The 26,227-nt window shown below is 37.4% G+C and overlaps 1 protein-coding gene across 5 annotated transcripts in view; it reads left to right on the plus strand.

Annotated features, from left to right (window-relative positions):
* HMG20A (high mobility group 20A) overlaps nucleotides 1-26,227 on the plus strand; it is a 73,373-nt gene that overhangs the window by 21,236 nt on the left and 25,910 nt on the right. For 3 of the 5 annotated variants that reach the window (XM_039238196.1, XM_039238193.1, XM_039238197.1), the window contains exon 2: nucleotides 23,231-23,323. In XM_039238196.1, the coding sequence (XP_039094127.1) occupies nucleotides 23,235-23,323 (89 nt within the window). In that variant the 5' untranslated portion in view covers nucleotides 23,231-23,234. Of the gene's footprint in view, nucleotides 1-6,130; nucleotides 6,184-9,765; nucleotides 9,847-23,230; nucleotides 23,324-26,227 lie in introns of all 5 variants that reach the window. The other 2 variants (XM_039238194.1, XM_039238195.1) reach the window with 2 other exon arrangements.

The following is a 26,227-nucleotide window of genomic DNA, read 5'->3' on the forward strand; positions in this document are numbered from 1 at the left end:
TAAAACATTATTTTATATATATTTATATAAAAGAATATATTGTTCTTTTATTTATATATATATATTTATGAGAAGGTCAGGGCTGCACTTTTTACTGAGTATTTAACAGCTCTATGTAACAGTCATAATTATTGGCTAACCAGATTCATCTTACACCCTAGAGGGTAAATTTGTAAGATATTACCTGTGAGTACAAATAGAGGATACTAAAGATGTGAATTCAGTGTAGGGAAGATATAGTTTTTCTTTAATACATTGTTTTAATTTAAACTTTATGTGTTCTCTTTCATATAAACATGCCAAGGTTCCTTTCCTGATCTAAAGACTGGCTTAAAGTAATCAATTGCTATTACAGAGCCAAATGTTATTGCTTATCCTAATGACAAAATAATGTATTCATATTGTAAAACATTTGAAATTTAAACACTCAAAACAAGCATAACTTTTATACTTTCAGAGAAATTTAAAAAGAAAATAATAAAAAAAAACACACTTGAAGACAGTGGGTAGCCTCTTGAATGATTTTAAACAAGACATGATATGCATGATTAGACTTGTATTGTAGAATGATCACTGGCAGCTGTATGGAAACAGATTGGAGGCCAGAAGACAGGTAGGAGGCTGTTAGTGTACTCAAGCCAAGAAAACTAAAGGCTTTAACTGGGGCAGTGATAACAGGCACACAGAAGAGAGGACAGAATCATCTGGGCTTGGCAAGGGATTCAGTATGGTGGAAGAGCAGGGGAAATGGCTGAAAAGGACTCCAGATTTTTTGCCTTAGTGACAGAGTAGAGTATTCTCAACCAACATGGAGAATACTGAAAAGATGATAGATTCAGTTTTATAGCTGTTAAGTTACCTATAGCACACATGAAAAGAAGATCCCTGATATTAGAGTTTAAGTGCCAAGCATTAGATGAATAAAAAGTCAGTACCTCCAGAGGAGTTCAGAAAAGTCTGAGAGTTGGATGTCAAATGCTAAATTCAGTGAGATATCCTAGCACATTTAGTTTTCTCCTTTGTAAATCAGTGCATCATTGAGTAGTGTGCAGCTTAAGCATTCAGTTCATGGTTGCATTCAGTTCATGGTTGCTGATGAGAATCTCTACTTGCGTGTAGGTTTTCTCTAGTTCAGTCTGATAGATGGCCTTCACTGTCCTCAGGCATTTAATCCATCCATATTTCTTTGCCAGCTTCATAAAACCATCAATTTCATGGCACCTTTGATCTTGGGGAGCACAACCATGCAAGAATTTTTCTCTCAGATTCCAATAAAGCATTATTGGGGCACTGGGTGGCTCAGTCAGTTGGGCATCCAACTTCAGCTCAGGTCATGATCTCAGGGTTTGAGGTTTTGAGCCCTGCGTCTGGCTCTGTACTGACATCTCAGAGCCTGGAGCCTGCTTCAAATTCTGTGTCTCACTCTCTCTCTGCCCCTCCCCCACTTGCATTTTGTCTCCCTCTCTCTCTCTCAAAAATAAACATTAAACCAATTTTTTAATAAATAAACATTAAAAATGTAAAAACAATAAAGCATTACCGTTGGTAGATTTTCTTTCTTGTTCTTATTTATATTCTGCCTCAAAACTTCCCCAGAGTCATGAAATGTATTTTGCATAATTCATGTTGCAGATTATCTACAGATAATCTTGAATCTGTCTTGATTTTTCTAGTCTGTGAAATAAAGGACAAAATGGTAAGACTGTGAGGTTCTAGCAGTATAAGAGGCAATCACAGATATGAAATAATACAGGCAAACTTTTAGTGTTGGCTTTTTTTATGCAGTTTTTTTTTTTAATGTTTATTTATTTTGAGAGAGAGATTGCACACATAAGCAGGGTAAGGGTAGAGAGAGAGGGAGCACACAGGGCTCGAACCCACAAACCATGAGACCATGACCTGAGCTGAAACCAAGGGTCAGATGCTCAACTAACTAACCGAGCTACCCCAGTGCCCTGTGTTTGGCTTTTTAAACAGAATGCCTGAGCACTATTAGAACTATTAGAACATACGTCATCTTGAGTGTGAGAAAAATCTCATTCTGGTTTTACATTTATCTCCTGAACTAAAGTTCAATCTCTGTAAATAGAGACTTTTAATGTAGGGACATTAAAATACACAATTCCATGAATGCTTCAATTGGCTCTTTGAGGTTAGAGAAATACTTTTGTGTTTGTTCATGAAGTCCACTCTGATTCATCGCTTTAGGCATAACCAGTGCTTTCTATATATTCATCCTTATTTGGTATGTACTGGCCAAAATAATCACCTCTGACTTGACTTATTTTTTATCTAAGAAATACACTTCTCATCGTCCCAGCCTAAACATTTAGTGGTACGCATTCTCCAAATCCAGGTGAGTCAGGTTTCTTTCATAAGAAACTATGGTATTCTAATGTGTTAATCATTGAGAGATGTTCCTTCCTGCTCTCATAAGCATACAGATGTGACCAACTACATATTGTAAATTTTGACCTACATTTAAAATTCATATTTTGATTAAAGATCTACTAGCTGGTTATCTACTCAGGTTGAAGCTTAACTTTAGAATACATTGGTTGAAAGAGTAAAGTTCAGCAGAGATACAGAGAAAGAGCAAATGAAAGAAATATGGACTAATAAAAATACAGAATTCTAGAAGTTTTAGAGCCGAAAGTTATCTCAGTGGGTATCAGACAAGTCTTGGGATAACTGAAGGAATATGATTTAGAAGAAGGAGCAAGTATACTTGTTCTGTTTGTTCGCAGAGGAGTAGAATGAGAACCCAAGGGCAGGAGCTCCTTAGGAATAGGTTTGGAGTTCATCACAAAGAAAACCCTAATGGTCAGAGCCTTTCAGACATTCCCAAGAGAAGCATTCAGTTTGGGACCTGAGCCTTGGATGTGTAGTTAGACCTGATCTTTGTGGGACCTGTCAATCCTGGAATTTTTATCTAAACCAATGCTTCCTTTTTTGCTTTTAGCTTTTTAAAACTGTAGTATATACAGTAAAGTGCACAAATCTTAAATGAACAAGTCAATGAATTTGTATGTGTATATGCACCTGTGAATATTTCCAGCACTGCAGGAGGCTCTGCTGTCAGTACCTTCTCTCCCTCTACCGTAGATAACCGCTATACTGACTTCTGTCCCGTAAAGGACTTTTATCTGTACTTAAACATCACATAAATGGACTCATAGATTATTTACTCTGTGGGTCTGACTTCTTTTGACATCCTTTTGTCTGTGAGGTTCATTCATGTTGCATGTGGCAGTAGTTCAGTCTATGCATGTGTTGCATCAATTTCATTGTAGAAATTTACCATAATGTATTCTTGCCACTGTTGATGGAAAGGGGTTGATTCCATTTAGAGTCTGTTTTTAATAATGGAGCTATATACATTCTTATACATATCTTTTGGTGAACATTGGTACTCATTTCTCTAGGATATATTACTAGGAATGCAATTGCTGGTTTATAGGATAGGTTAATTTTAGCAGTTATTTCCAGTTTTCCAGAGTGATTGTGCACTCTTGAATTCCCACCAGCAACATAGAATTTCAATTTCTCCTCATGCTTGCCAACACTGTGTATTGTCAGTCTTCTATTTTAGCCATTTTGGTGAATATGTTGTAGTATTTCTTTTTCTATGGTTATCCATCATTTGGATGGGCTTTTCTATGAAGTACTTGCTTTATTTTTTATCCTCTTTTTTTAAAAATGGGTCATTTATCTTTACCTTACTGATTTGTAGGAGTTCTTTATACATTCTAAATATGAGTCTTTAGGGGGTATACATGTCACAAATATTGTTTCTGTCTGTGGCTTACTTTTTTACTTCTAACAAAAAGTAAACAGATGTTCTTAATTTTGTTGAACTCCAGTTTATCATTTTTCTCTTCTCTGGTTAGTGCCTTTTGCTTCCTCTTTAAGAAGTCTTTGTCTAAGGGCACCTGGGTGGCTCAGTCTATTAAGCATTTGACTTTGGCTCAGGTCATGATCTCACAGTTCATGGGTTGGAGCCCCGTATCAGACTCTGTGCTGACAGCTCAGAGCCTGGAGCTGCTTCAGATTCTGTGTCTCCCTCTCAGCCCCTCCCCAACTCATGTTCTGTCTCTCAAAAATAAATAAATGTTAGACAAAAAAAATTTTTAATAAATAAAAATAAAAAGTCTTTGCCTAGCCCAAGATTATGAAGACCTTTTGACCAATAATTCTTAAATTAGATAATGGTAAACTTTTATTTTCTCCCATAATTTAATTCTTAAACTTTCAGCATTAGCTGTGAATAAGTAGATAATTATGATACCAAATCTGAAATTTGCTATCAGGATAGACTTGGTTATTGCTGTAGAAACAAACCACTACAGGATCTCAGTGGCTTTTTTCCTCACTCATGCTACTTGTCCAAAGTGGGCTAATGGGGCTATGCTATTTTTGGTCAGTTAGGCAAGGGTGATGACAGAAACTCCATTGTAATATATGAGTTGACCCTCTGAGTTCCATGGTATAATCATGGTATAATTTTACTCTATTCCTGAAAGGAGAACTAAAAATATTTGTGAATAGCTATAATGACTATCACAGTTAATTTGGTTGTATTACTTATCCTCTCTGAGGATCAGTTCACTATAAAACAGAGGCTATGGTAGTATCTACCTCCTATGGTAGTTGTGAGGATTAAATGGGATAATACATGTAAAACCCTTAGAATAGTGCTGTTACTTAGTAAACAATACAAATGATTGCCACTGTTATTGCTATCATTATTACTATTAGGCCCTTACTGTGTGATAGATACCATACTACCTGTTTTACATGGATTAATTCTTCAAATAACTTCTATTGTAGGCACTATTATCATCCTCATTTACAGGTGAGAGAACAGGTTCAGAGATACTAGCTTGTCCAGTTTCCATAGCTAAAAAATAAAAGATGGGATTTGAATCCAGGCCGTCTGATTACAGAGCCTTCAGGATTAACCATGACTCACTTCCAGATAGCAAATAAATACTAACAGAAGAATTCAGAAATGCATACTGTGCTTAAAGAACTTTATGTACATATATGCTCATGGTTATTTTTTCTTTTTTTTTTTTTTGTTTATTTTAGAGAAAGAGCGTGAAAGTGGGGGAGCAGGGGAGAGGGGTAGAGAGAGAGAGAAAGAAGATGCTAAGCAGGCTCCATGCTCAGCGAAGAACCCACATGGGCTCAATCGCACAACCCTGGGATCATGACCTGAGCTGAAATCAAGAGTCAGGGGGCGCCTGGGTGGCTCAGGTGGTTGAGCGACCAACTTTGGCTCAGGTCATGATCTCACAGCTCATGAGTTCGAGCCCTGCCACAGGCATGCTGACAGCTCAGAGCCAAGAGCCTGTGTCTCCCTCTCCTTCTGCCCCTTCCCTGCTTGAGCTCTGTCTCTCAAAAATGAATAAATGTTAAAAAAAATTTTTTTAATGACATCAAGAGTCAGATGCTCAAATGACTGAGCCACCCAGGTGCCCCCATGGTTATGATTTGATGTTTTAATATATGTGAATTATTATAAATTTATGTATATTGTGAGTTATAGAATTATATTTGTAATATAATATGTTTATATAAATTTATTAGATAAACAAATATAAATATTGGATTTTTAATATATTCCTGTTTTCTGCTAGTTTATAAAATTGTTTTTAGTTCATATCACTTAATTGAATGTATTATTTCATGGTGTTCAGTCATAGTGTGACACATAAACAAATTTAGATAAAGAAACTTAGGCCAAATCAATTTAATGGTCCCAGAAGACACAGCTAGTTGGTGGCATAGCCTTGAACCCAGAACCAGACTCCCTGTTTCCACAGCTGTTTCTGCTGTTTCAGGCGGCCTATAGTAGTCAATATAGCACATAATCCTTTCTCAAAAATCTGAGGTCCTTTGGTCCCCCTACTAAAATTGTGAGTGAATTTGTTGTAGAATTCCTCATAGTTCACATTGGTACATCTTGATTTTAAGTTATCAATTTTGCCTTTTAAATATGCTAATGTTATAAAATATCCAGAGCCAAATTAGATATTTGGAGAGACTTTGTAATCAGAATAAATGCCTCCAGAGAAGATGCTTCTGTGGAAAAACACTGTAATGATGAGCTTTTTCATCTAACTAGATTTGGAGTCAAATTTCTGAAGGGAAAGAAATGGCAGTGGAATTGGAGATGGAGTAAGTATATTCTGTTTGATGTATATCTCAAGATATATCAACAAGAAGCAAAATGACCTTATTTATAAAAAGCTTGTTACTTTTTTGACCAGTGACATAAGAATATACATTTATCAACCTCAGATGTATTATAATGTTCAGAATTAAACCTTTTAGTGAGATGCCAAGCCATGTTAAACTCATGGTCATGGACTGTTTTCCCATAATTAAATGGGATTTTTGTATGATAATTGCAGTGTGTTGTCATATAGTTTTATCTGTAAAATTAACAGAGTATAAATTGAGTTAACCATACATTTCTAGCCAATAGTAGAATTTGTCAGTATATCGCTGTGTGGTAGAGAAGGAATAGAAAGTCACAGCACTTCTTTTTCTCAGTATCAAAATTTGTCTGTTATCTGTCTATTATCTATTAGGAAAGCAAACCTAATCTGGGCTATGTGGTATTGCACTCATAAGGAAATATGTTATTATTTCAAGGGTACAAGATGCTTTCCCCTGGTCTGCTGTAGTTTCAGACATTCATGTGTTAAACAGTTTCATAAAATTGAATGCAGAATTTAAATTAATTTTTTAATATAAAATGCAAAGTTCATAAACTATGCCCTCATACTCTTCCTGCTAGACATGTTTACTCTTCTCTGCCCTGCAGGACTAATTCTGATTTGAGAAAGAGAGAAAATGAATATATTGCTAGAAATTCTTCTCTTTAAGGCTCCTTTTTGCAGTAAGCTATTCACTCCTTTAAATGGTGTCTTTTTCTAGGGGAGGGGAGTAGAGAGAATCTGGTCAAAGAGAATTTTAGCTTTATGTGTAGTCAAATGTTAAAAAAGAGAATATATTCGTGTATTGTGTGTCAAATTAAAATATAAGTTTAAAAGCCTATGATTCTTGGGGCGCCTCAGTGGCTCAGTCAGTGGAGCAGCCAACTCTTGATTTTGGCTCAGATCCTGATCCCAGGGTCATGGGATCCTGAGCGTGGAGCCCACTTAAGATTCTTCCTCTCTCTCCTCTGCCACTCTCCCCTGCTTGCTCCCTCTCTCTCTTTAAAAAAAAAAAAAAAAATCCTATGATTCTTGATGACACTTCCCCTTTCTTTCTTTTTTTTTTTTTTAATGTTTTATTTATTTCTAGGGGAGAGAGAGAGAGAGAGCGTGAGCAGGGAAGGGTCAGAGAGAGAGGGAGTCACAGACTCTGAAACAGGCTTCAGGCTCTGAGCTGGCAGTCATCACAGAGCACCATGCGGGGCTCAAACCCACGAACAGCGAGATCATGACCTAAGCGAAAGTCGGACGCTTAACCGACTAAGCCACCCAGGCGCCCCACTTCCCCTTTCTTTAACATAACCATCGGGGCACCTTTGTGGCTGACTTTGGCTCAGCCCCGCATCAGGCTCTTTGCTATCCACACAGAGCCTGCCTGGTATCCTCTGTTCCCCTTTCTCTCTGCCCCTCCCTCCCTCAGAAATAAAATAAACATTTTTTAAAAATGTTTAATCATTAAAAAAGTAAAGTAACATAACCATATTACTGAATGTTGGAAAGTTAAAACAAAAAGTAATTGTTCATAATTCTACTACCCTAATGTAATTACTTTGAGCATTTTTGTGTGTTTCCTTCCAATCTTTTTCCTTTTTTGTATCTGGTCTTTTAATATAATTATAGTTCATATAGTATACTTTCTCTTAAATATTTCATTGAGAAGTTTGTAACATGGTTAGCAAAAATAGCTTTCACATTCTTTTTTGGTTTGCAGAGCACATAAAGAACTATTGATCCACACAATATCTTTTTTTTTAATGTTTATTTTTGAGACAGAGAGAGAGGGAGACAAAGGATCAGAGGCAGGCTCTGCAGTGACAGCAGAGAGCCCAATGAAGGGCTCGAACCCATGAACCACCAGGTGCCTCTAATATATAGTCTGTATAGTATACTTTCTCATAAATATTTCGTTGAAAACTTTGTAACATAATTAGCAAAAATAGCTTTCACATTCTTTTATGGTTTGCAGAGCACCGAAATATTTATTTGATCCCCACAACATCTTTCTGAGTTAAGTTGAGAAGGTATCAGCCCCGTTTTACATATGAAAGTATTGAAAGCAGATAATGTATAATCCCTCTACTTGGTAGTGTAGTGGATTTCTGTTCTTGACAAGTAATTTGCACTAATACAAGGAAGTGGATGTACCCAATGCAGAAAGAAGAGCAAAATAAATCATTCTATACATTCTTACTCCTTGGGACCTAGTCCTGCCTTACTGGACAAATGAGTCTTGCAACAGCAGTAGGTAACTCTGGAAATACATATTTTTGTCAGATTTTAGTAAATATGCTAACACCAAGAATCTTTGAGGTGATTTAATTAGTCTTGGTACTCTTCAGTTAGAGTTACAGCTAAAATGGTTTTAAACCTGTTTTTCTTTTACCTGAAAACAAAGGAAACAAAATCACTAGAGCTTATGATAAACCAGGAAGGTAACATCCATCCACTTGGTCTGGATTGCCTGGGTAGAGTGAGAGCCTGGAGGCTCCGTGTATGAAGGGCAAGGCCTTATCATATTGGATAGGTTACTTAAAGGAAAAATGTTCCTAGGAAACTGGACTTCTAGAGTGTTGTATATGTCAAATTTGAATTGGGTGGCCATTTGATTTACTGAAATCCTGAGCATTGTGAAGATTTAGGATTTAAAAGCAAAATATAGAGGGGCACTTGGGTGGCTCAGTCGGTTAAACATCTGACTTCAGCTCAGGTCATGATCTCGAGGTTTGTGAGTTTGAGCCCTGCGTCAGATTCTATGCTGAAGCTCAGAACCTGGAGCCTGCTTCGGATTCTGTGTCTCCCACTCTTTCTCTTTCTCTCTCTCTCTTTCTTTAAAAAATCAATAAACATTAAAATTTTTTAATTAAAAAAATAAAAGCAAAATATAGAAATACAATTCTGAGTTTTAAATATTCTCCTTTTCATTTTAAACTGTTCTATTAAGTTCCATGCAGTTGTGTCTTACTTGTTTTGTGAGGACAACTGAATTTCATTTTACCGTTCGCAGTAGTGAAGACAATATATTACTGCTGAGCCCCCCTGCAACTAAAGTGTTTTTGGTTTCTTGTCTTCAACTTTTGGCTGAAGAAAAATTCCCTACTGCCCAGAGCTCTCTATTCTCCTTTTAGGAATTCTTCCTAGGAAGAGAATTTTTTGTAAGTGAGTTGATTAAAATGAAGAATGCTTTCTTTGATGGAGTCTCTTTCCTTTTATTACACTATAGTTTCTATAAACAGTCTCCAGTTTTCCTTCTCAAAACGTGTCATTTTCTAGTATTCATTGGCTTTGAAAGGGTATAAGATTTGGGAGTTGTTGCTCGTAATAGAAAGGAACATTCTTTCCATCTCTTCTTCACAGCGTTGTTTCACAGCTGCAGGTTTCAGCTGAAGAGAACAGTGTAAAATATAAGAAAATAGAGGAGCACTGTTCCTTGAACCAATAAGGACCCTTACCCTAGAACTGTTAACCAGTACATTTTTGTTTGGGTCAAAATACTAGGGACCTTTGTTTCCTCTGCTTTCTCATATTTTGCTTTCCTCAGATTCCAGGCTTGAATCATTTTGTTTTAGAGCAAGAAAGGAATCCTGTCTACCTCCTTGATATGAAAGTGGATTCCAAACATGTGAGTACCCTGTGCTTAGTGTTCCTTCTCAGGCATTCACTCAGCTGGTATTTTCTATTTCCTTCAGATCTCAGATGTGATTTGTGAATTTATTATGATAATTAGCAGTTATCTTAGCTCGTCACTCCATCTGTTCAAATCATCTGTATATCTTCCCTGTTTTTCTCATATATTTAAATGAATAAATTTCTTTATACACATCAGCTACAAAGAATCACCAAGAAGTAAGTGAAAAAATATACATATGTATCTTCACGATATAAGAACATTAACTTTTGGTACTTTGTGTACTTAATTGCTTTGGTTTTACAAATGTAAATTAGAGTATAACATTGCATTGCATTGAAAATACTTTTTTGTATACCATGTGGCCTCCCAGAGGGAGTATGCCCTTTATGGCATTCCCCTTCACACCTACCTCCCACTCCTCCACCCCATACTTCATACACACCCACTTTTACTGTTTCATAGTACCCTGGTGTCCCAGGAAATTGTTTGGCAAAGTACTCTACACAGAGGAAGTAATGCTAAGTTTTATTGGGTTACTTTAACTCTTAGTTCTGGTGCTGGGCCAGAAGTTGCCTTACTTGGGCAGTTATCTTCTTGTTTACTAATATAAAAGCAGTGCTTAGATAGTCTGTGTAGGAAGGGCCACTTGGGACCCACAGTCACCATGAAAAAACCAGATAGGTGGACTGTGAACTCAAAAGACAACCCCTTCTTGTATAATGACAAATGTTGCTTTGGAAGAGGTGTTTATTTTCCCTATGTTATTACTGTGCTTTACACCTATGATGCAAAACACTGTTTCTGGATGTTGGGCTTTCTTTCTTCTCACAACACATTTTGTGTCCTAATGACAATAATTCTCCATCAAGGTTCCATTGAAGGGAAGCAGTTCATGTACAGGAATCAAACTCTCTAGAAGGAAATCTAAACAGTGCTCAGTTTCTTTTGATGATCTAATACTTCCATATTTTTAAAAGAAAATATCTGACTCAAAACTTTGCAAAACTTTCACTTCCAAAAATCATAAACAAAGAGGAAAGATTTATGTTTGTTTCTAATTCTGGCCTCTTCTTCCCACTTCTCATTGGTTTGTAAACAGTATCTCTAGACCAAGGATAATAAGACTATAAAATCCTATAAAGCAACTCTACGTACCACTTGACACCAGGCACAGTCTTAGTCACGCAATAAAGGTGCTCAACAAATGTTTGTTGTTGAAAAATAAACCCTACAAACATTTGCATTAAATGAAGCTGGATTATTCCTTTTGTGACCCCAAAAAACACTATACAATATTTAAGTTTACAAAAACTATAAGTAGTATATTGTCAGTATAGCCCACCCTTTATCACTAAACAAGTATGAGTTTGCAGTTGAAATATATACAGGCCACAGTGTACAGATTTTATTCCTAATTTCTTTTCAGTTATTTTGAACTGAGAAATTTGTTCTACCTTCAAAAATATATCAAGAATCTAACCACTTCTCACCACCTCCACTACTACCACTGTTATCCAAACCATCATCTTTCAGATGGTTTATTGCAGTAGATTTCCAAATGAACTCCTAACTTCCACCCTTGACCCTCCCCACTCTTCATTCTGTTCTCAAAACAGCAGCCAGAGTGATCCTATAAAAATGTTAGTGGCTTCTCTGACTGAAAAGCCAAAGTCCTTACCATGACTTACAAATCCCTCTGGGGTCTGATCCCCAGTCACCTCTCAGATCTCATCTACTATTTTTGCCCCTGTGTCAATCCACCACATTTGCCTCTTTCACTCACATTCCGCATACCCCTTTGTACTAGTTGTTCCCCCTGCCTGGACCACTCTGTGCTTACATACATGCATAGCTCTCTGCTTCCTCTCCTTCGGGTCTCAGTGAACTCTTTCCTGGCCTCTGTTTAAAATTCCAAGCACCCTTTTCCCTTGAACTCTTCCTGGCCTCTCCACTGGCTGTTTTTTTTCTTAGTACTTATCACTATGTGACATTATTCATTTTACTTTTTTTTAATCTTGTTTTTTGTCTGTCGGTCCCAGTATACTGTGAGCTATGTGACCGCAGGGATCTTTGCCTGTTTTGATCTGCATTGTATCCCCAGTGCATAGAAAGTATTTAGAATGTTAGATGTTCAATAAATACTTGTTGATGAATGAATCCATCTCCTTATTGTTTAATTCCTATACCACCCTATACATTTTTAAAAATTAATAATATTTATAGTTATAGGAGCCTAGACTCTAGATTTTAGAAATAGAAAGCCTTATTTTCTGCCCACCCCCGCCTAACCCCCAGCCAGACATACACCTCCTCACGCCCTTCTCTTGAAGTAACCCTAAGCCTTATATGTATACTCTAATTATCTCCCCCATACTTCCCCAAAAGTAAGTACTTAATTATCTTTTTCCCCCTCTCATCTCCCGTATCAAAACCTACAGTGAAAGAGTTCTTAACTGAATTACACTTAACTGAACCCCAGTTAACTGCCTGATGGGATTAGCCAGTGTTCTTATTCGCTCTGTAAAACATATTGATTAATGCCTACAGCCTACTGACTGCTCTTAGCGTAATGTTCACAGCTGGTGGACTTTTCTCTCTTTGTGCTTTCACCTACTCCAGTTAAATTGCATGCATATCAAAATCAGTTTTATTTATTCCTAAACATGTTTATAGCAGGACTATTTATGTGTGTGTATATATATATGTACACACATATATAATTATATAATTATAATATATTAAATATAGAATATTTGATCATTTTAATTAATAAACTTTATATTTTATAGCAGTTTTAGGTTTGCAAGAAAATCAACTAGAAAGTACTAAGAATTCCCATATAGTCCCTGTCCTCACATATGCCACAACCTCCTCCACTGTCAGCATCCCCAACCAGAGTTGTACATTTGTTACAGTCAGTGAGGTAACATTGACATAATCATCACTCAAAGCCTCAGTTCACATTAGGATTCACCCTTGGCGTTGCACCTTCTATGGGATTTAACAAACATATCATGTGTATCCAGCATTGTAGTATTGTATAAAATAGTTCACTGCACTAAAATTCTTTTGTGTTCTGCCTATTCACCCCTGCCTCCCCTCTAATCCTTGACAGTCACTCATCTTTTTACTTTCTGCATAGTTTTGCCTTATCTGGATGTCATATGGTTGGAATCATAGAGTATATAGCCTTTTCAGAATGACTTTCACATAGTAATATGCATTTAAGTTTACTCCATATCTTTTCATGGCTTGATAATTCATTTGTTTTTTTGCACCAAATAATAGTCCATTATCTGGATGTGCCACAGTTTATCGACTTGCATCCTGAAAGACCTCACGGTTGCGTCCAAATTTTGGTGTTATGAATAAAACTACCATAAACATTCATGTGCAGGTTTTTAGTGGACGTAAATACCAAATACTTGTTATTTGGGGTAAATACCAATGAATACAGTTGCTGGTAAGAAGGTTTGGGAGCACCCGGGTACCTCAGTTAGGTGGCTGACTCTTGATTTCAGCTCAGGCCATGATCTCACAGTTCGTAGGATTGAGCCCCATATCAGGCTCTGAGCTGGGCATGGAGCCTGTGTAAGAATCTCTCTATCCCTCTCCCTGTACCCCTTCCCCTTCCATGCTCCCTTTCTCTCTCTCTCTCTCTCTCTCAAAAGAAAATAAAAAGAAAATATGAAACACCAAATGATCTTACATGGTAGCTGTCCTATTTTGTGTTCATTCCCACCAGCAACAAATAGAGTTGTTCTAAATCCACATCAGCATTTGGTGTTGTCACTGTTTGGGATTGTTTTTTAAATTTTTTAAAATATATTTTTAATGTTTATTTTTTGAGAGAGAGAGAATGTGAACAGGGGAGGGGCAGCACAAAATCTGAAGCTGTCAGCACAGAACCCAATGCTGGGCTCGAACTCACAAACTGCAAGATCATGACCTGAGCTGAAGTCGGTTGCTTAACCAACTAGGTTATCCAGGTACCCCTGTGTTGGATTTTTAATAGCCATTGTGATCATCTTACTAGCTATATAGTGGTATCTCGTTTTAATTTTCAGTTTCTTAATGACATGTGATATTGAATATCTTTTCATATGCATACTTGCCATCTGTATATCTTCTTTGTTGAGGAGGCTGTTCAAGTCTTTTGCCCACTTTTAAAATGAATTGTTTATTTCTTACTGTTAAGATTTACGAGCTCTTTGTGTATTTTTGGTAAAAATTTTTTATCAGATGTGTCTTCTGCAGATACTTTCTCCAGATCTGTGGCTTGTCTCCTCATTCTTTTGACATTGTCTTTTTCAGAGGAACAGTTTTTCATTATAATGAAGTCCAGCTTACAACTTCTTTCTTTCATGGATCACGCCTTTGTTGTTTTGTCTAAAAAGTCATCGTCGCCATACCCATGATCATCTAGATTTTCTCTGATGTTATCCTGTAGGAATTTTGTAGTTCTATGCTTTACATTTAGATTTCTGATCCATTTTGAGTTAATTTTTGTGAAGAGTATAAGGTATGTGTCTGGATTTTTTCTTTTTTTCTTTTTTTGCATGTGAATGTCTGGTTTTTCCAGCACCATTTTTTTTAATGTTTATTTATTTTTGAGAGAGAGACAGAAAGAAAGAATGAGAGCAGGGGAGGGGCAGAGAAGGATACAGAATCCAAAGCAGGCTCCAGCCTCTGAACTGTCAGCATGAACCCAATGTGGATCTCAAACCCACAAACCGCGAGATCATGACCTGACCCAAAGCTGGACACTTAACCGACTGAGCCACCCAGGAACCAAACCCCTCAAGCACCATTTGTTAAGAGACAGTCTGTTTTACTGTATTGCCTTTGCTCCTTTGTCAGAGATGCGTTGACTGTTTTTATATGAGTTTATTTCTGGGCTCTCTATTCTATTCCACTGATCTATTTGTCTTATCTTTTACCACTACCATACGATCTTGATTATTGTAACTTAATAGGAAATCCTGAAGTTAGGTAATGTTGGTCTCCTACTTTGTTCATCTCCTTCAGTATTGAGTTGGCTATTTTGGGTCTTGTGCCTCTCCATATAAACTTAGAATCATTTTTTTTTTATCCACAAAATAACTTACTGGGATTTTTATTGAAATTGAGTTGAACCTATAGATCAAGCTGGAAAGAACTGGCATCTTGACAATATTGAGTTTTCCTGTTTATTAACATAGAATATTTCTCCACTTATTTATTACTTCTTTGATATCTGTTATTGGAGTCTTATAGTTTTTCTCATATAGGTCTTATAGATATTACCTAAGTATTTCATTTTGGGGAATGCTTATATAAATGGTAATGTGTTTTTAATTTCAAATCCTACTTGTTAATTGCTGATACATAGGTAAGCATTTAACTTTTATATATTAAACTTGTATCTTGCAGCCTTGCTATACTCGCTTATTAGTTTCAGGAGTTTATCTATATACCTCTTATTTGCTTTTCATGACTTATTACATTAGCTAGGACTTCCACTCTAATGTTGGAAAGCTTTTGGGGTAGAGGGTGGACCTTTACCTTGTCCTTGATCTTGGAGGAGAAGCTTTATGTTTCTCACCATGAAGTATGGTGTAAACTGTAAGGTTTTTTGTAGGTATTCTTTATCAAGTTGAAGAAATTCTCTTCTGTTCCTAGTTTGCTGAGAATTTGTATCACAAATAGTTGTTAGATTTTATCAAATGCTTTTTCTGTACCTGATCATGTGATTTTTCTCTATCCTATGGATATAATGGATTACATTAATTAATTTTTTAATGTTGAACCTGCATTACATATCTATGATGAATCTTGCTTGGTCATGATGTATAATTCTTTTTATACATTGTTTGATTCACTTTGCTAATATTCTGTTGAGGATTTTTATATCTGTGTTCATGAAAACTATTGGTCTATAGTTTTCTTTTCTTTTTTTTTTTTTTTTTAATGTTTATTTACTTTTTGAGAGACAGAGACCGAGCATGAACCAAGGAGGGGCAGAGAGAGAGGGAGACACAGAATCCAAAGCAAGCTTCAAGCTCTGAGCTATCAGCACAGACCCCAACACAGGGCTCGAACTCAGGTCACGAGATCATGACCTGAGCCAAAGTCAGATGCTTAACCGACTGAGCCACCCAGATGCTCCTGTCTATAGTTTTCTGTATGCAATGCCTTTGTTTGGATATTAGGGTGATGCTGGCCACATAGAATGAATTAGGAAGTATTCTTTCTACTTCTGTTCTCTGAAAGAGATGGTCAAAGATTGGTAATTTCTTCCTTAAATGTTTGGTAGAATTCACCAATGAACCCATCTGTGTCTGCTTTCTGTTTTGGAAATTTATTAAGTGTTGATTCAATTTATTCAATAGATATAGGCCTATTCAGATTATCTGTTTCTTTGTGAGTTTTGGCAGATTGTATTTTTCAATGAATTGGTCCATTTCATCTTTGTGCCTATAAAGTTTTCCATAATATTCCTTTACTCTCCTTTTAATGTCCATGATATCTGTAGTAGTGTCCCCTCTTTCATTTCTGACATTAGTAATTTCTGTCTTCCCTCTTTTATTCTTAGTTAGCCTGGCCAGAGGCTTACTGATGCTATTGACCTTTTAAAGAATTACCTTTTGGTTTTGATGATTTTTCTTGATTGATTTCCTGTTTTCAATTTTACTGATCTCTTTTTTTTAACATTTTAAAGTTTATTTATTTATTTTGAGAGAAAAAGAGAAAAAGCAAGAGAGGTGAAGAGAGAGTAGGAGAGAGAGAATCCCAAGCAAGCCTCATGCTGTCAGCACAGAGCCTAATGTGGGGCTTGATCCCATGAACCTTGAGATCATGACTTGAGCCTAGATCAAAAGTTGGACACTCAACTAACTGAACCACCCAGGCACCCCTAAATTTTACTGATTTATACTCTGATTTTTGTTATATCTTATCTTCTTCTTCTTTTTTTTTTTTTTTAATGTTTTATTTATTTCTAGGAGAGAGAGGACAGCATGAGCAGGGAAGGGTCAGAGAGAGAGGGAATCACAGACTCTGAAACAGGCTCCAGGCTCTGAGCTGGCAGTCAGCACAGAGCCTGACGTGGGGCTCGAACCCACGAACCGCGAGATCATGACCCAAGCGAAAGTCGGACGCTTAACTGACTAAGCCACCCAGGGCGCCCCTATTATATCTTATCTTCTGCTTACTTTGGTTTTAATATGCTCTTCTTTTTCCAGGTTCCTAAAGTGGAAGTTTAGATTATGGATTTTAGATCTTTTTTTCTAATATATGCATTCAGTGCTATAAATTACTTCTAAGCACTGTTTTTACTGTATCCCACAAATTTTCATAAGCTATACTTTCTTATTTTTTAATGTTTATGTATTTATTGTGAGTGAGAGTTTGGGGGCGTGAGGAGAGAGAGAGAGAGAGAGAGGAGAGAGAAAGAGGGAGAGAATCTCAAGCAGGCTCCGTGCTGTCAGCACAGAGCCTGACGCGGGGCTCATTTCCACAAACTGTGAGATTATCACCTGAGCTGAAAGCAATACTTGGGACATTCAACTGACTGAACCACCCAGGCACCCCCATAAGTTGTATTTTCATTTTCTTTTAGATGAAAATATTTTAAAATTTCTCTTGGTTTCTTCTTTGACTCGTGTTATTTATAAGTATGTTGTTAATTTCCAAGTATTTTAGGATTTTTCCAAACTTCTTTTTATTACTGATTTCTAGGTTAATTTCATTGTGGTCTGAAAGTAAACATTATATGGTTTCTTTCTATTCTTTTAAATTTAAGGTATTTTTTTTTTTAATTTTTTTATTTATTTCTGAAAGAGAAAGAGAGACAGTGTGAGCAGGGAAGGATCAGAGAGAGATGGAGACACAGAATCCGAAGCAGGCTCCAGGCTCTAAGCTAGCTGTCAGCACAGAGCGCAACGTGGAGCTCAAACCCACAAATCGTGAGATCATGACCTGAGCCGAAGTCAGATGCTTAACCAACTGAGCCACCCAGGCGCCCCTAAGATATGTTTTATGGCCCAGAATCTGGTGTATCTTAGTGAATGTGCCATGTAAGCTAGAGAAAAATATGTAATCTGTTTTTGTTAGATGAAGTAGTCCTATAGATATCAATTATATCCAGTTGATAGATGGTGCCATTGAGTTAAACATTGTTCTTAATGATTTTCTATCTTCTCAAATGTCTATTTCTGTTAGAGGGGTGTTAAAGTCTCTGGCTATAATTGTGGATTCATCTGTTTCTCCTTGTACTTTTATTAGTTTTTGCCTCACATGTTTTGACCCTCTGTAGTTAGACATATAAATATTAAAGATTATTATGTCTTCTTTGATTATTGTCCCCTGGCATTATGTAATGTCCCTATTTCTCCCTGATCACTTTCTTTGCTCTGAAGTCTGCTGTATCTGAAATTAATATAGCTACTCTGTCTTTCTTTTAATTGGTATTATATCATTTCCCATTCCTTCTTCTCTGATCCTTTCTTCTCTTGCTCTCTATCACAGTTTGCTGGCTTTCTTTAGTGGTACATTTTAATTTTTCTCTTTATTCTTTGTGTATCTATTTCTGGTTTTTGATTTATGGTATCACATCTTCTGCATATAGCAGTCTATATTAAGTTGATGGTCACTTAAGTTTGAACTCAACCTTTCTCTCCCCCATGTTTTAGGTACATGATAACATATTTTACATTATTTTCTTTTGTGAATCCCTTGATTGACTTCTAAAGATATATTTATTTTTACTACTTTTCTATTTCCTACTTCTCTTACTCTTACTTATGGCCTTTCCTTTCCACTCAAAGATTCCCCTTTAACATTGTTGTAGGGCAGGTTTAGTGGTCATGATTCTTTAGCTTTTGCTTGCCTAAGAAAGCTTTTATCTCTCCTACTATTGGGAATGATAACCTTGCTAAATAGTATATTCTTGGCTACAGATTTTTTCCTTTTAATACTTTGAAATGTGTCATGCCATTCCCTTCTGGCCTGCAGAGTTTCTGCTGAAAAATCCACTTATAGCCTTATGGGATTTCCCTTGTGTATAACATTTCCCCGGAAAAGTCCTCTTTTCTCTTGCTGCTTTTAAATTTCTCTTTTAATCACTACTTTTTGACATTTTAGTTACTGTGTGTCTTGGTATAGACCTCCCTGAGTTGATTTTTGTTGGGAGAATCTCTCTGCCCCCTGGATCTGGATATCTGTTTCCTTACAGAAGTTTTCAGCTATTATTTCTTCAAATAAATTTTCTGCCTCCTTGTTTCTCTCTTCTCCTGGGACCCCTATAATGTGAATGTGGTTACCCTTGATAGTCACTGAGTTCCCTGAGTCTCTTCTCATTTTGCATAATTTTTTTCTCTCACCTGCTCAGCTTGATTACTTTTCATCACTCTGTCTCCCAGATCATTAATTCATTCCTCTGCCTTTTCTAGCCTGCTGTTTATTCCATCTAGTTGTTTGTAATTTCATTTATTGTGTTCTTCATCTCTGATTTGTTTATTATCTCTTTTTTAAGGGTCTCACTGATGTTCTCCACTCTTTTCTCAAGTCTAGTGAGTATCTTAATGGTCATTACTTTAAATTCTCTTTCAGGGCAGCCTAGGTGGCTCAGTCAGTTAAGCATCCGACTTCGGCTCAGCTCGTGATCTCACGGTTCGTGAGTTTGAGCCCGGCATCTGACTCTCTGCTATCAGCACAGAGCCCACTTTGGATCCTCTATCCTCCTCTCTCTCTGCACCTGTGTGCGCTCTCTCTCCCTCTCTCTCTCTCTTTCTCTCTCTCTCTCAAAATTAAATAAATATTTTTAAAAAATAGAATGAATAGCGGTTTGTGCGGTTAGGTCAGTTGTAGTAGAAGTAATTGAGAAAGCTGAAATGATAGGAAATTGTGGTCAGACACATTTGAATTTGAGGTTGGTTAGCCAAATGACATGATTTTGAAAAGAGCTGAGAGTTTTACATAAGGGTTTCATGTGGAAAGAAGGCAGAATGCCACCTCTCAACTCTGAGGTATGTTAGGGGAAAGAATGTTGTGCATCTCTATGAAAGAACTTAATGAAGTGGGATTAACATATGGAGCATAAGGAAAGGGTGCTTGAAAAGAGCCAGCCCCAGAAAATCTAGGTATAAATTGGGCTTTCAGCCCTGTCCAACACATTTGGAATAATGTAGTCTCATTGTTGAGATCATCCCTTTTGTTGGGAAGGATTACTAGGAAAGTCTTAGTTGAGGAACTTTTTTTTTTTTTAACATTTATTTATTTTTGAGAGACAGAACATGAGCAGGGGAGGGGCAGACAGGGGAGGAGACACAGAATTGGAAGTAGGCTCCAAGCTCTGAGCTGTCAGCACAAAGCCCAACGCGGGGCTCAAACCCACGAACTGTGAGATCATGACCTGAGCTGAAATCAGAGGCTTAACCGACTGAGCCACCCAGGCACCCTATTGAGGAACATTTCTTAAGCCCCACGTGTATTGACCAAAGCAACGTTTTGAATATAGTTTGGCTCCCCATATTACTACAGGGAGAAAATGTGTTGACTGGCCAATAAATACCTAGTGTGCTTAAGATAATTATCATTACAATTTTTATAATTGTCATTAAAATATCTTAAATTGGCACTGTGTTTTATACATCCATTTTTTTCAGGGAGTGGTTAGTGTTAGAGGGAATTTTTGGATTTCCACAGCTACAGACTGGACCCTGGGTATAAGCCCCAAGGTAACACCATTTTTTGAGGCCTCCTGGTAGAAGCCTTCACTGGGTACAGAACCTGTCTGCCAAGACATCTGCATGATATGCTTACTTATGTAAACTGCATCGGAGAACCAGATTTGTATATTGCTTTGTCTTTGTTCATATTTTTCTTCTTGTCCCTTCCAGAGTAGCATTCATTACATTTCTTAAATGCTTCACATAGAATTTCAAAGTTCAGTTTGACCTCTGTACTGAGACATTATCAGACACAGATGCTACACTGAGAGGCTTTTTGGCAATCAATGGCTTAGTAACCGTGATTCAGTTTGAATCACCCCCACATGGACCATATGAAAGCAGAATCTTGCCGGATCCCAGCCATATTTTTGGGAATCATTTTCTTTTCCAACTTATTGGACTAGTTTAGAGGCTCTTGGATTTTCCTGGACTTTTTCCTCATTTCCTTCTTTTGTTGCTCTTGGCCCCTTAACCTTCCACCCACTTTATTACTCATTTCTTAGGGACCTGACTACTCAGTAACACTAGAGAAAATGTATCTGAAGCCATATGGGTTCAGCAAAACAAACTTAAGAAAAAGAGCAAGACATTTGTGTTTCTCAACTTCCTCTGTTTATATGATGTGTTTATATGTTGCTAAGGTTGTGTTGTCCAGCTGCCTCCCAGTACCTCAACAATGACTGAGGAGAACTGGGAAACATTCACAGAGGGTCATGTTGGCACAGTGAGTGAAAAGACTTCATTTGTCCCCCTGCCAGATAATATATCACCTTTGAGGTCCAGTAAGAGATGCCAGGAACTTCAAATGCTGAATCTTAACGTTATTGAAAGGCCATTTACTTTTAGGGAGACTTTACTAAGAAGCCAGTTAAATGGGTCCTTCTAAGGTTTGGGAGTGAATATCCAACTATTTGAATGTTTGCTCTTGGTTTACAGTTAGACTGTATGGCATCTAATTGATTGGGGTTTTTGTTTTTGTTTTGTTTTTGTTTTTGTTTTGGTAAGATGAATATCAGTGTAAGGTGATGTTAGCAGCCCGTAAAGCCCAGACTCTAATCTGGTCTGTGGATAATGTGAATTAAAATCAAATTAAAATGTAAATACACCTATGTCAGGATTATTCTAGGAAACATCTAGAATGGAATGTTGCGGTATTTGTTAGAGCACTTTGTAAACCCCCTGTCTTGAAGGAATTGAGAATGGTTAGCAAAGCATCCTGGCACATGGAATAAACCCCTGCTTGAGTCCGAAATTTCTCTCTGCTTTCCATGCTCTACCCACTGCAATGGGTAATAGACATACAGAGATGCATTTTTTCACAGTAAGCCATTTATGAAGCCGTTCTATTAAATAAAAAATTTAGAAGTGAAAACAAGAAAATAAGAATAAGAAGTAAGCCATCGGTATTATCATTTTTGAAGTAAATTACTCTATTGGACATTTAGAATTTGGTGTCAGTGCCGTCCGCTTCTTCCTTGGGTTTCCACGTCAGTGGTATGAATCCTAGCTTGCTTGGGCTGCCCTGCTTTCTCCTTGATTGCAATTTCACTGGGTCTCCTTAGCAGCAACCCCTGAGATAACTGCTGAGGGAACTCCTGAGTGAATTCGCATAACTTGCTTCTCAGTTCTCCCTGTTTGATTGAGGCACTCTTTTTCTTGAGTGGTTTGCAGTTCCCCTTAAGTGGCTACTGTTTGGGGTCACTGTTGAATGTTTTGTTTGAATATCACTTCCACGATGAATGGAAGGCTGCTGCTCTTGGCTAAATGGGGTGAAGCAGTTGGGAAGCCTTGAAAGAGAAAAATCTTTCTTTGTAGTGAGATGCTAAGTGGAATTACTCTCTTTGTCACTTTGTCCTTTTATCCTTTCAGTCTGATAACCTTCAAGTTCTTGTGATTTATTTTGTTTTCTTCAATTAAGCTTAGCTGTTTCCTGTACCCAGGTACAGGCTATTTCCGTTGGTCATCATGGTGATGTGGAGCATATTTCTGACCTGGAAGTGAGGTTTCTTTACCTCTGCACCACATCAGTATGCCTTCCAGCCTCTACTTCCTTTGCATTATTTCCTTTTGGAGGGCTCAGTTTGTTACCATTTAATCTAAGGATGATTCATCTGGGACTGAGACCTGGTAATGCTGTAACAACAATACCTTGCTTTATATAATAATACTCAAAGCACTTAGCATCTTAGCCTTTCTCTGTTTATGAAGCTCTTTCAGTTTAATCCTTCACAATAACCCTGTGGATCAAGTCAGCAATTTTGTCTGTGTCTAAGATGGTGAAATAATATCTCAAAGACGTTGAATAACTTGTTCAGAGTAGCTGAGTTACTCTGTGTTTCTGAGTTACTCTGCTCAACAGTTTTTAGGGCAAATGAAGAATACTTTTGAAGGCATTCTGAATGAACAAAAGGGAATTTACAAACTCTGTCCCATTTATTAAAATCTAACTCTTTTTAGTCTGGTCAGTCAGTAAGACCAAAGTTAAGAACCCATTCACCCGTGTTTAAGTTGATATATCCAGATCAAGAAAATAAACGTTTAGGTCGTTTCTTTTCTGCTACTGATGTGATCAATTTAAGAAGGGCTGGCTCTTATATTAATGGAACTTCACCTGGAAGTAATTAAGCCATTATATATATTTTCTGATTCTCGCTTCCTTTCAGAGAGATGGAAACCTTGATGACTAGCTCCACCCTGCCGCCCCTTTTTGCAGATGAAGATGGCTGCAAGGAGAGTAATGATCTGGCCACAACTGGGTGAGCAGCTGCTCTGGGACATTGGGCCTCCACCTAGGCTTCAGAACAAAGCTTCTGATAATGTAGGAGATGCTAAAGAGACCGTTGTATATCATAAAAACAGAAGTTATGTTTGTTACGCTTTGCAGAAGAGAGAGTGAGAGCCATTGTAAGCTGCTTTGTGACCCGCATTCAGCTGTCATTTGCAGTGTTCCGGTGCCTGTGAACTGGAACACATTATGTAGATCTAGGACTCATCAGTTCCTCCTGGTTAAGAGAATTACATAGTCACTATTAAGTAAATACCTGCCACGGGCTAGCACTGAAAATCAAGTTCATTTTCTGTTTGAATTGCCACAGATATTAAAATCATTTTTCCCCCCGAGGTCTGCTTTTTTTTTTTAGATCTGATTTTTTTAATATGGCTCGTTTTTCAAGATGCCTAGGAGCTCTGACTTGACTGACTTCTCTTCCTTTTTCTCCCCCCATATCCTTTCTTTGGTATTTTTCGGACAGATGTGTAAAGGAATATAGAAAAGGGCTAATAGCAGTAGTCCCTCTTCCCTTGAAAATCTCTGTGCCACTTGAGTTTTTATCTTTTCTATTTAGAAGTTACTTGCCATGGAAGAAATGTATTCACTAATAGACTGAAGTACTAGCTAATCCCTGCAATGAATTATTTTAATATTCTTTAGAACTCTTTAAAAATAGACTAGACTTTGTAATTCTGTTTCCTTACCTCACATTTATTTCTTTCTTCATTAGTATCTGCCTTCTGACCTTACTATTCAGATAAAGCTGTTCTCCAAGACTTTTCTAAAAGCTGCCTAGTTGCTAAATCCAATTCATTCAAGAAAAATTTTCTGAGTGTCTCCTGTGTGCCAGACACTGTTCTAGGCATCTGGATACCAAGCAATGAACAAAGCAGACAAAAATATCAATCCCCATAAGAGCTTAAATTCTATTGGGGACATCAGGGAATAAACAGCATAATTAAGTAAAATACATACTATGTTTTTAAAACTATGGATTAACTAAGCAGGGAAGAGGGATAGGAAGGCTTTGGGGTGCAGTTTTGGAGAAGATGTTCCAGAAAGGCTTTAAAAGTGAATTGAATAAAGACCCGAAAGAGGTAAGGTAGCATGCAGTTATCTGGGGAAGATTATTCTAGGCAGAAGGAAGAAGAAGTGCAAAAACCCTGGGTTAGAAATGTTTCTACCTTTTACAAATACCCAGGAAGCCAGTGTGGCTGGAGCATAGTATAGCGAGGAGAGGGTGGTAGAGGACTACATTGGTGCTTTCTGAGTCAGAAATTCTGAGTGAAGGCTAGAGATCCTACATCATAGTGCGTTCCCAGTGAGGAACCATACTTTGAGTAGCAAGGGACTAGATCATGTAGGATTTTATAGGTCAGAGTAAGCACTTTTAACTGGCACTCTGAGAGAGGTGGGAAGGCATTGGAGGATTTTGAGCAGAATGATCTGATATGATTTACTTTTTAATAGGATCTCGGTGGCTGTTATATTGAGAATAGAGTGAATGGAGCAGGGGCTGAAGCAAGGAGATGAGTTAAGCTCCTGAAATAATTCAATTGAGAGATGTTGACTTAAAGAATATCACTAGTGACTTTGACAAGAGTATTTTTGGTGGAGTAGTAGGGGTGAAGCCTCATTGGAGAGGGTTCAGGGATAATGGGAATGGGGTTTGGTGACATGTAGAATTCAACATATATTTTGAAGATAAACCAAGTAAGATTTGCTTGAAAGACAAGATGAGATGTGAGAAGGGAGAAAAAAACAAAGACAACTCCAAACTGTTGGCCTAACCGACCAAAAAGATGAATGCCATTGACTTAGATGGGGAAAACTGAGCAGGAGCTCAATTTTGGAGATTTTAAATACGAGATGCTTGTTAGACATCCAAGCAGAAATGTCAAATAGACAGCTTGATATAGGGCTTAGGGGCTAGGGGAGGTCTAGACTAGAAAAAGAAACATGGGAGTCATCGGCACATACCTGATATTTAAAGCTGCAGACTGGCTGAGATCACTGAAGAAATGAGCACTATGTAGATAGCAAAGATAAGAGATCTAATGCCTGAGCTCTGGGATACACTAGCATTTAGAAGCCAGGCAGAAGAGGAAAAGTCAACAAAGAACACTAAAGGGAATAGCTAAAAAGGTAGCACAAAAACCAGAGGAGTGCCGTGTCCTGGAAAACAAGTTTAAAAAGTATTTTAGGAGCAAGAGATCAACTGTGTTAAAAACTTTTGGAAGGTCGGGTAAGATGAAGGCTGAGAATGGCACGGAATTTAGCATGGAGGGCATTGGTGACTTTTACAAGAATTGTAAGTACACAGGTCCTTGAGGTTAGGTTTAAGAAAGAATGAAAGAAGAGAAATTGAAGCCAATATGCATAAACAATTCTTTTCAGAGTACGGATTTTCCTCAGCGTACCATAGGATTACATCCAGATAAACCCAGAGTAAATTGAAAATATCATTGGTCAGAAATGCACTTAATGCACCTAATCTACTGAACATCATAGCTTAGCCTAGCCTACCTTCAGCATGCTTAGAACACTTACATTAGCCTACAGTGAGGCAAAATCATCCAGCACAAAGACATTTTATAATAAAATGTTGAATGTCTGTAATTTGTTGAATATTGTACTGAAAGTGATAAACAATACTCTTATGGATGCAGAATGGTCATAAGGGTATCAGTTGTTTACTCTGGCGATCGTGAGGCTGACCAGGAGCTGAGGCTCATTTCAGCTGCCCAGCATTGTGAGAGAGGATCACATGGCATATCACTAAGCTCAAAAAAATCCAAATACAAATGTGCAGGTGTGGGGTCTACTGAATCTATATCACGTTCACACCATCATCAAGTTGAAAAGTCATAAATCAAACCATCTTAAGTTG

The sequence above is a fragment of the Hyaena hyaena genome, unplaced genomic scaffold (assembly GCF_003009895.1).
Source record: "Hyaena hyaena isolate Hyena2069 unplaced genomic scaffold, ASM300989v1 scaffold_137, whole genome shotgun sequence".
Classification (NCBI taxonomy): Eukaryota; Metazoa; Chordata; class Mammalia; order Carnivora; family Hyaenidae; genus Hyaena; species Hyaena hyaena.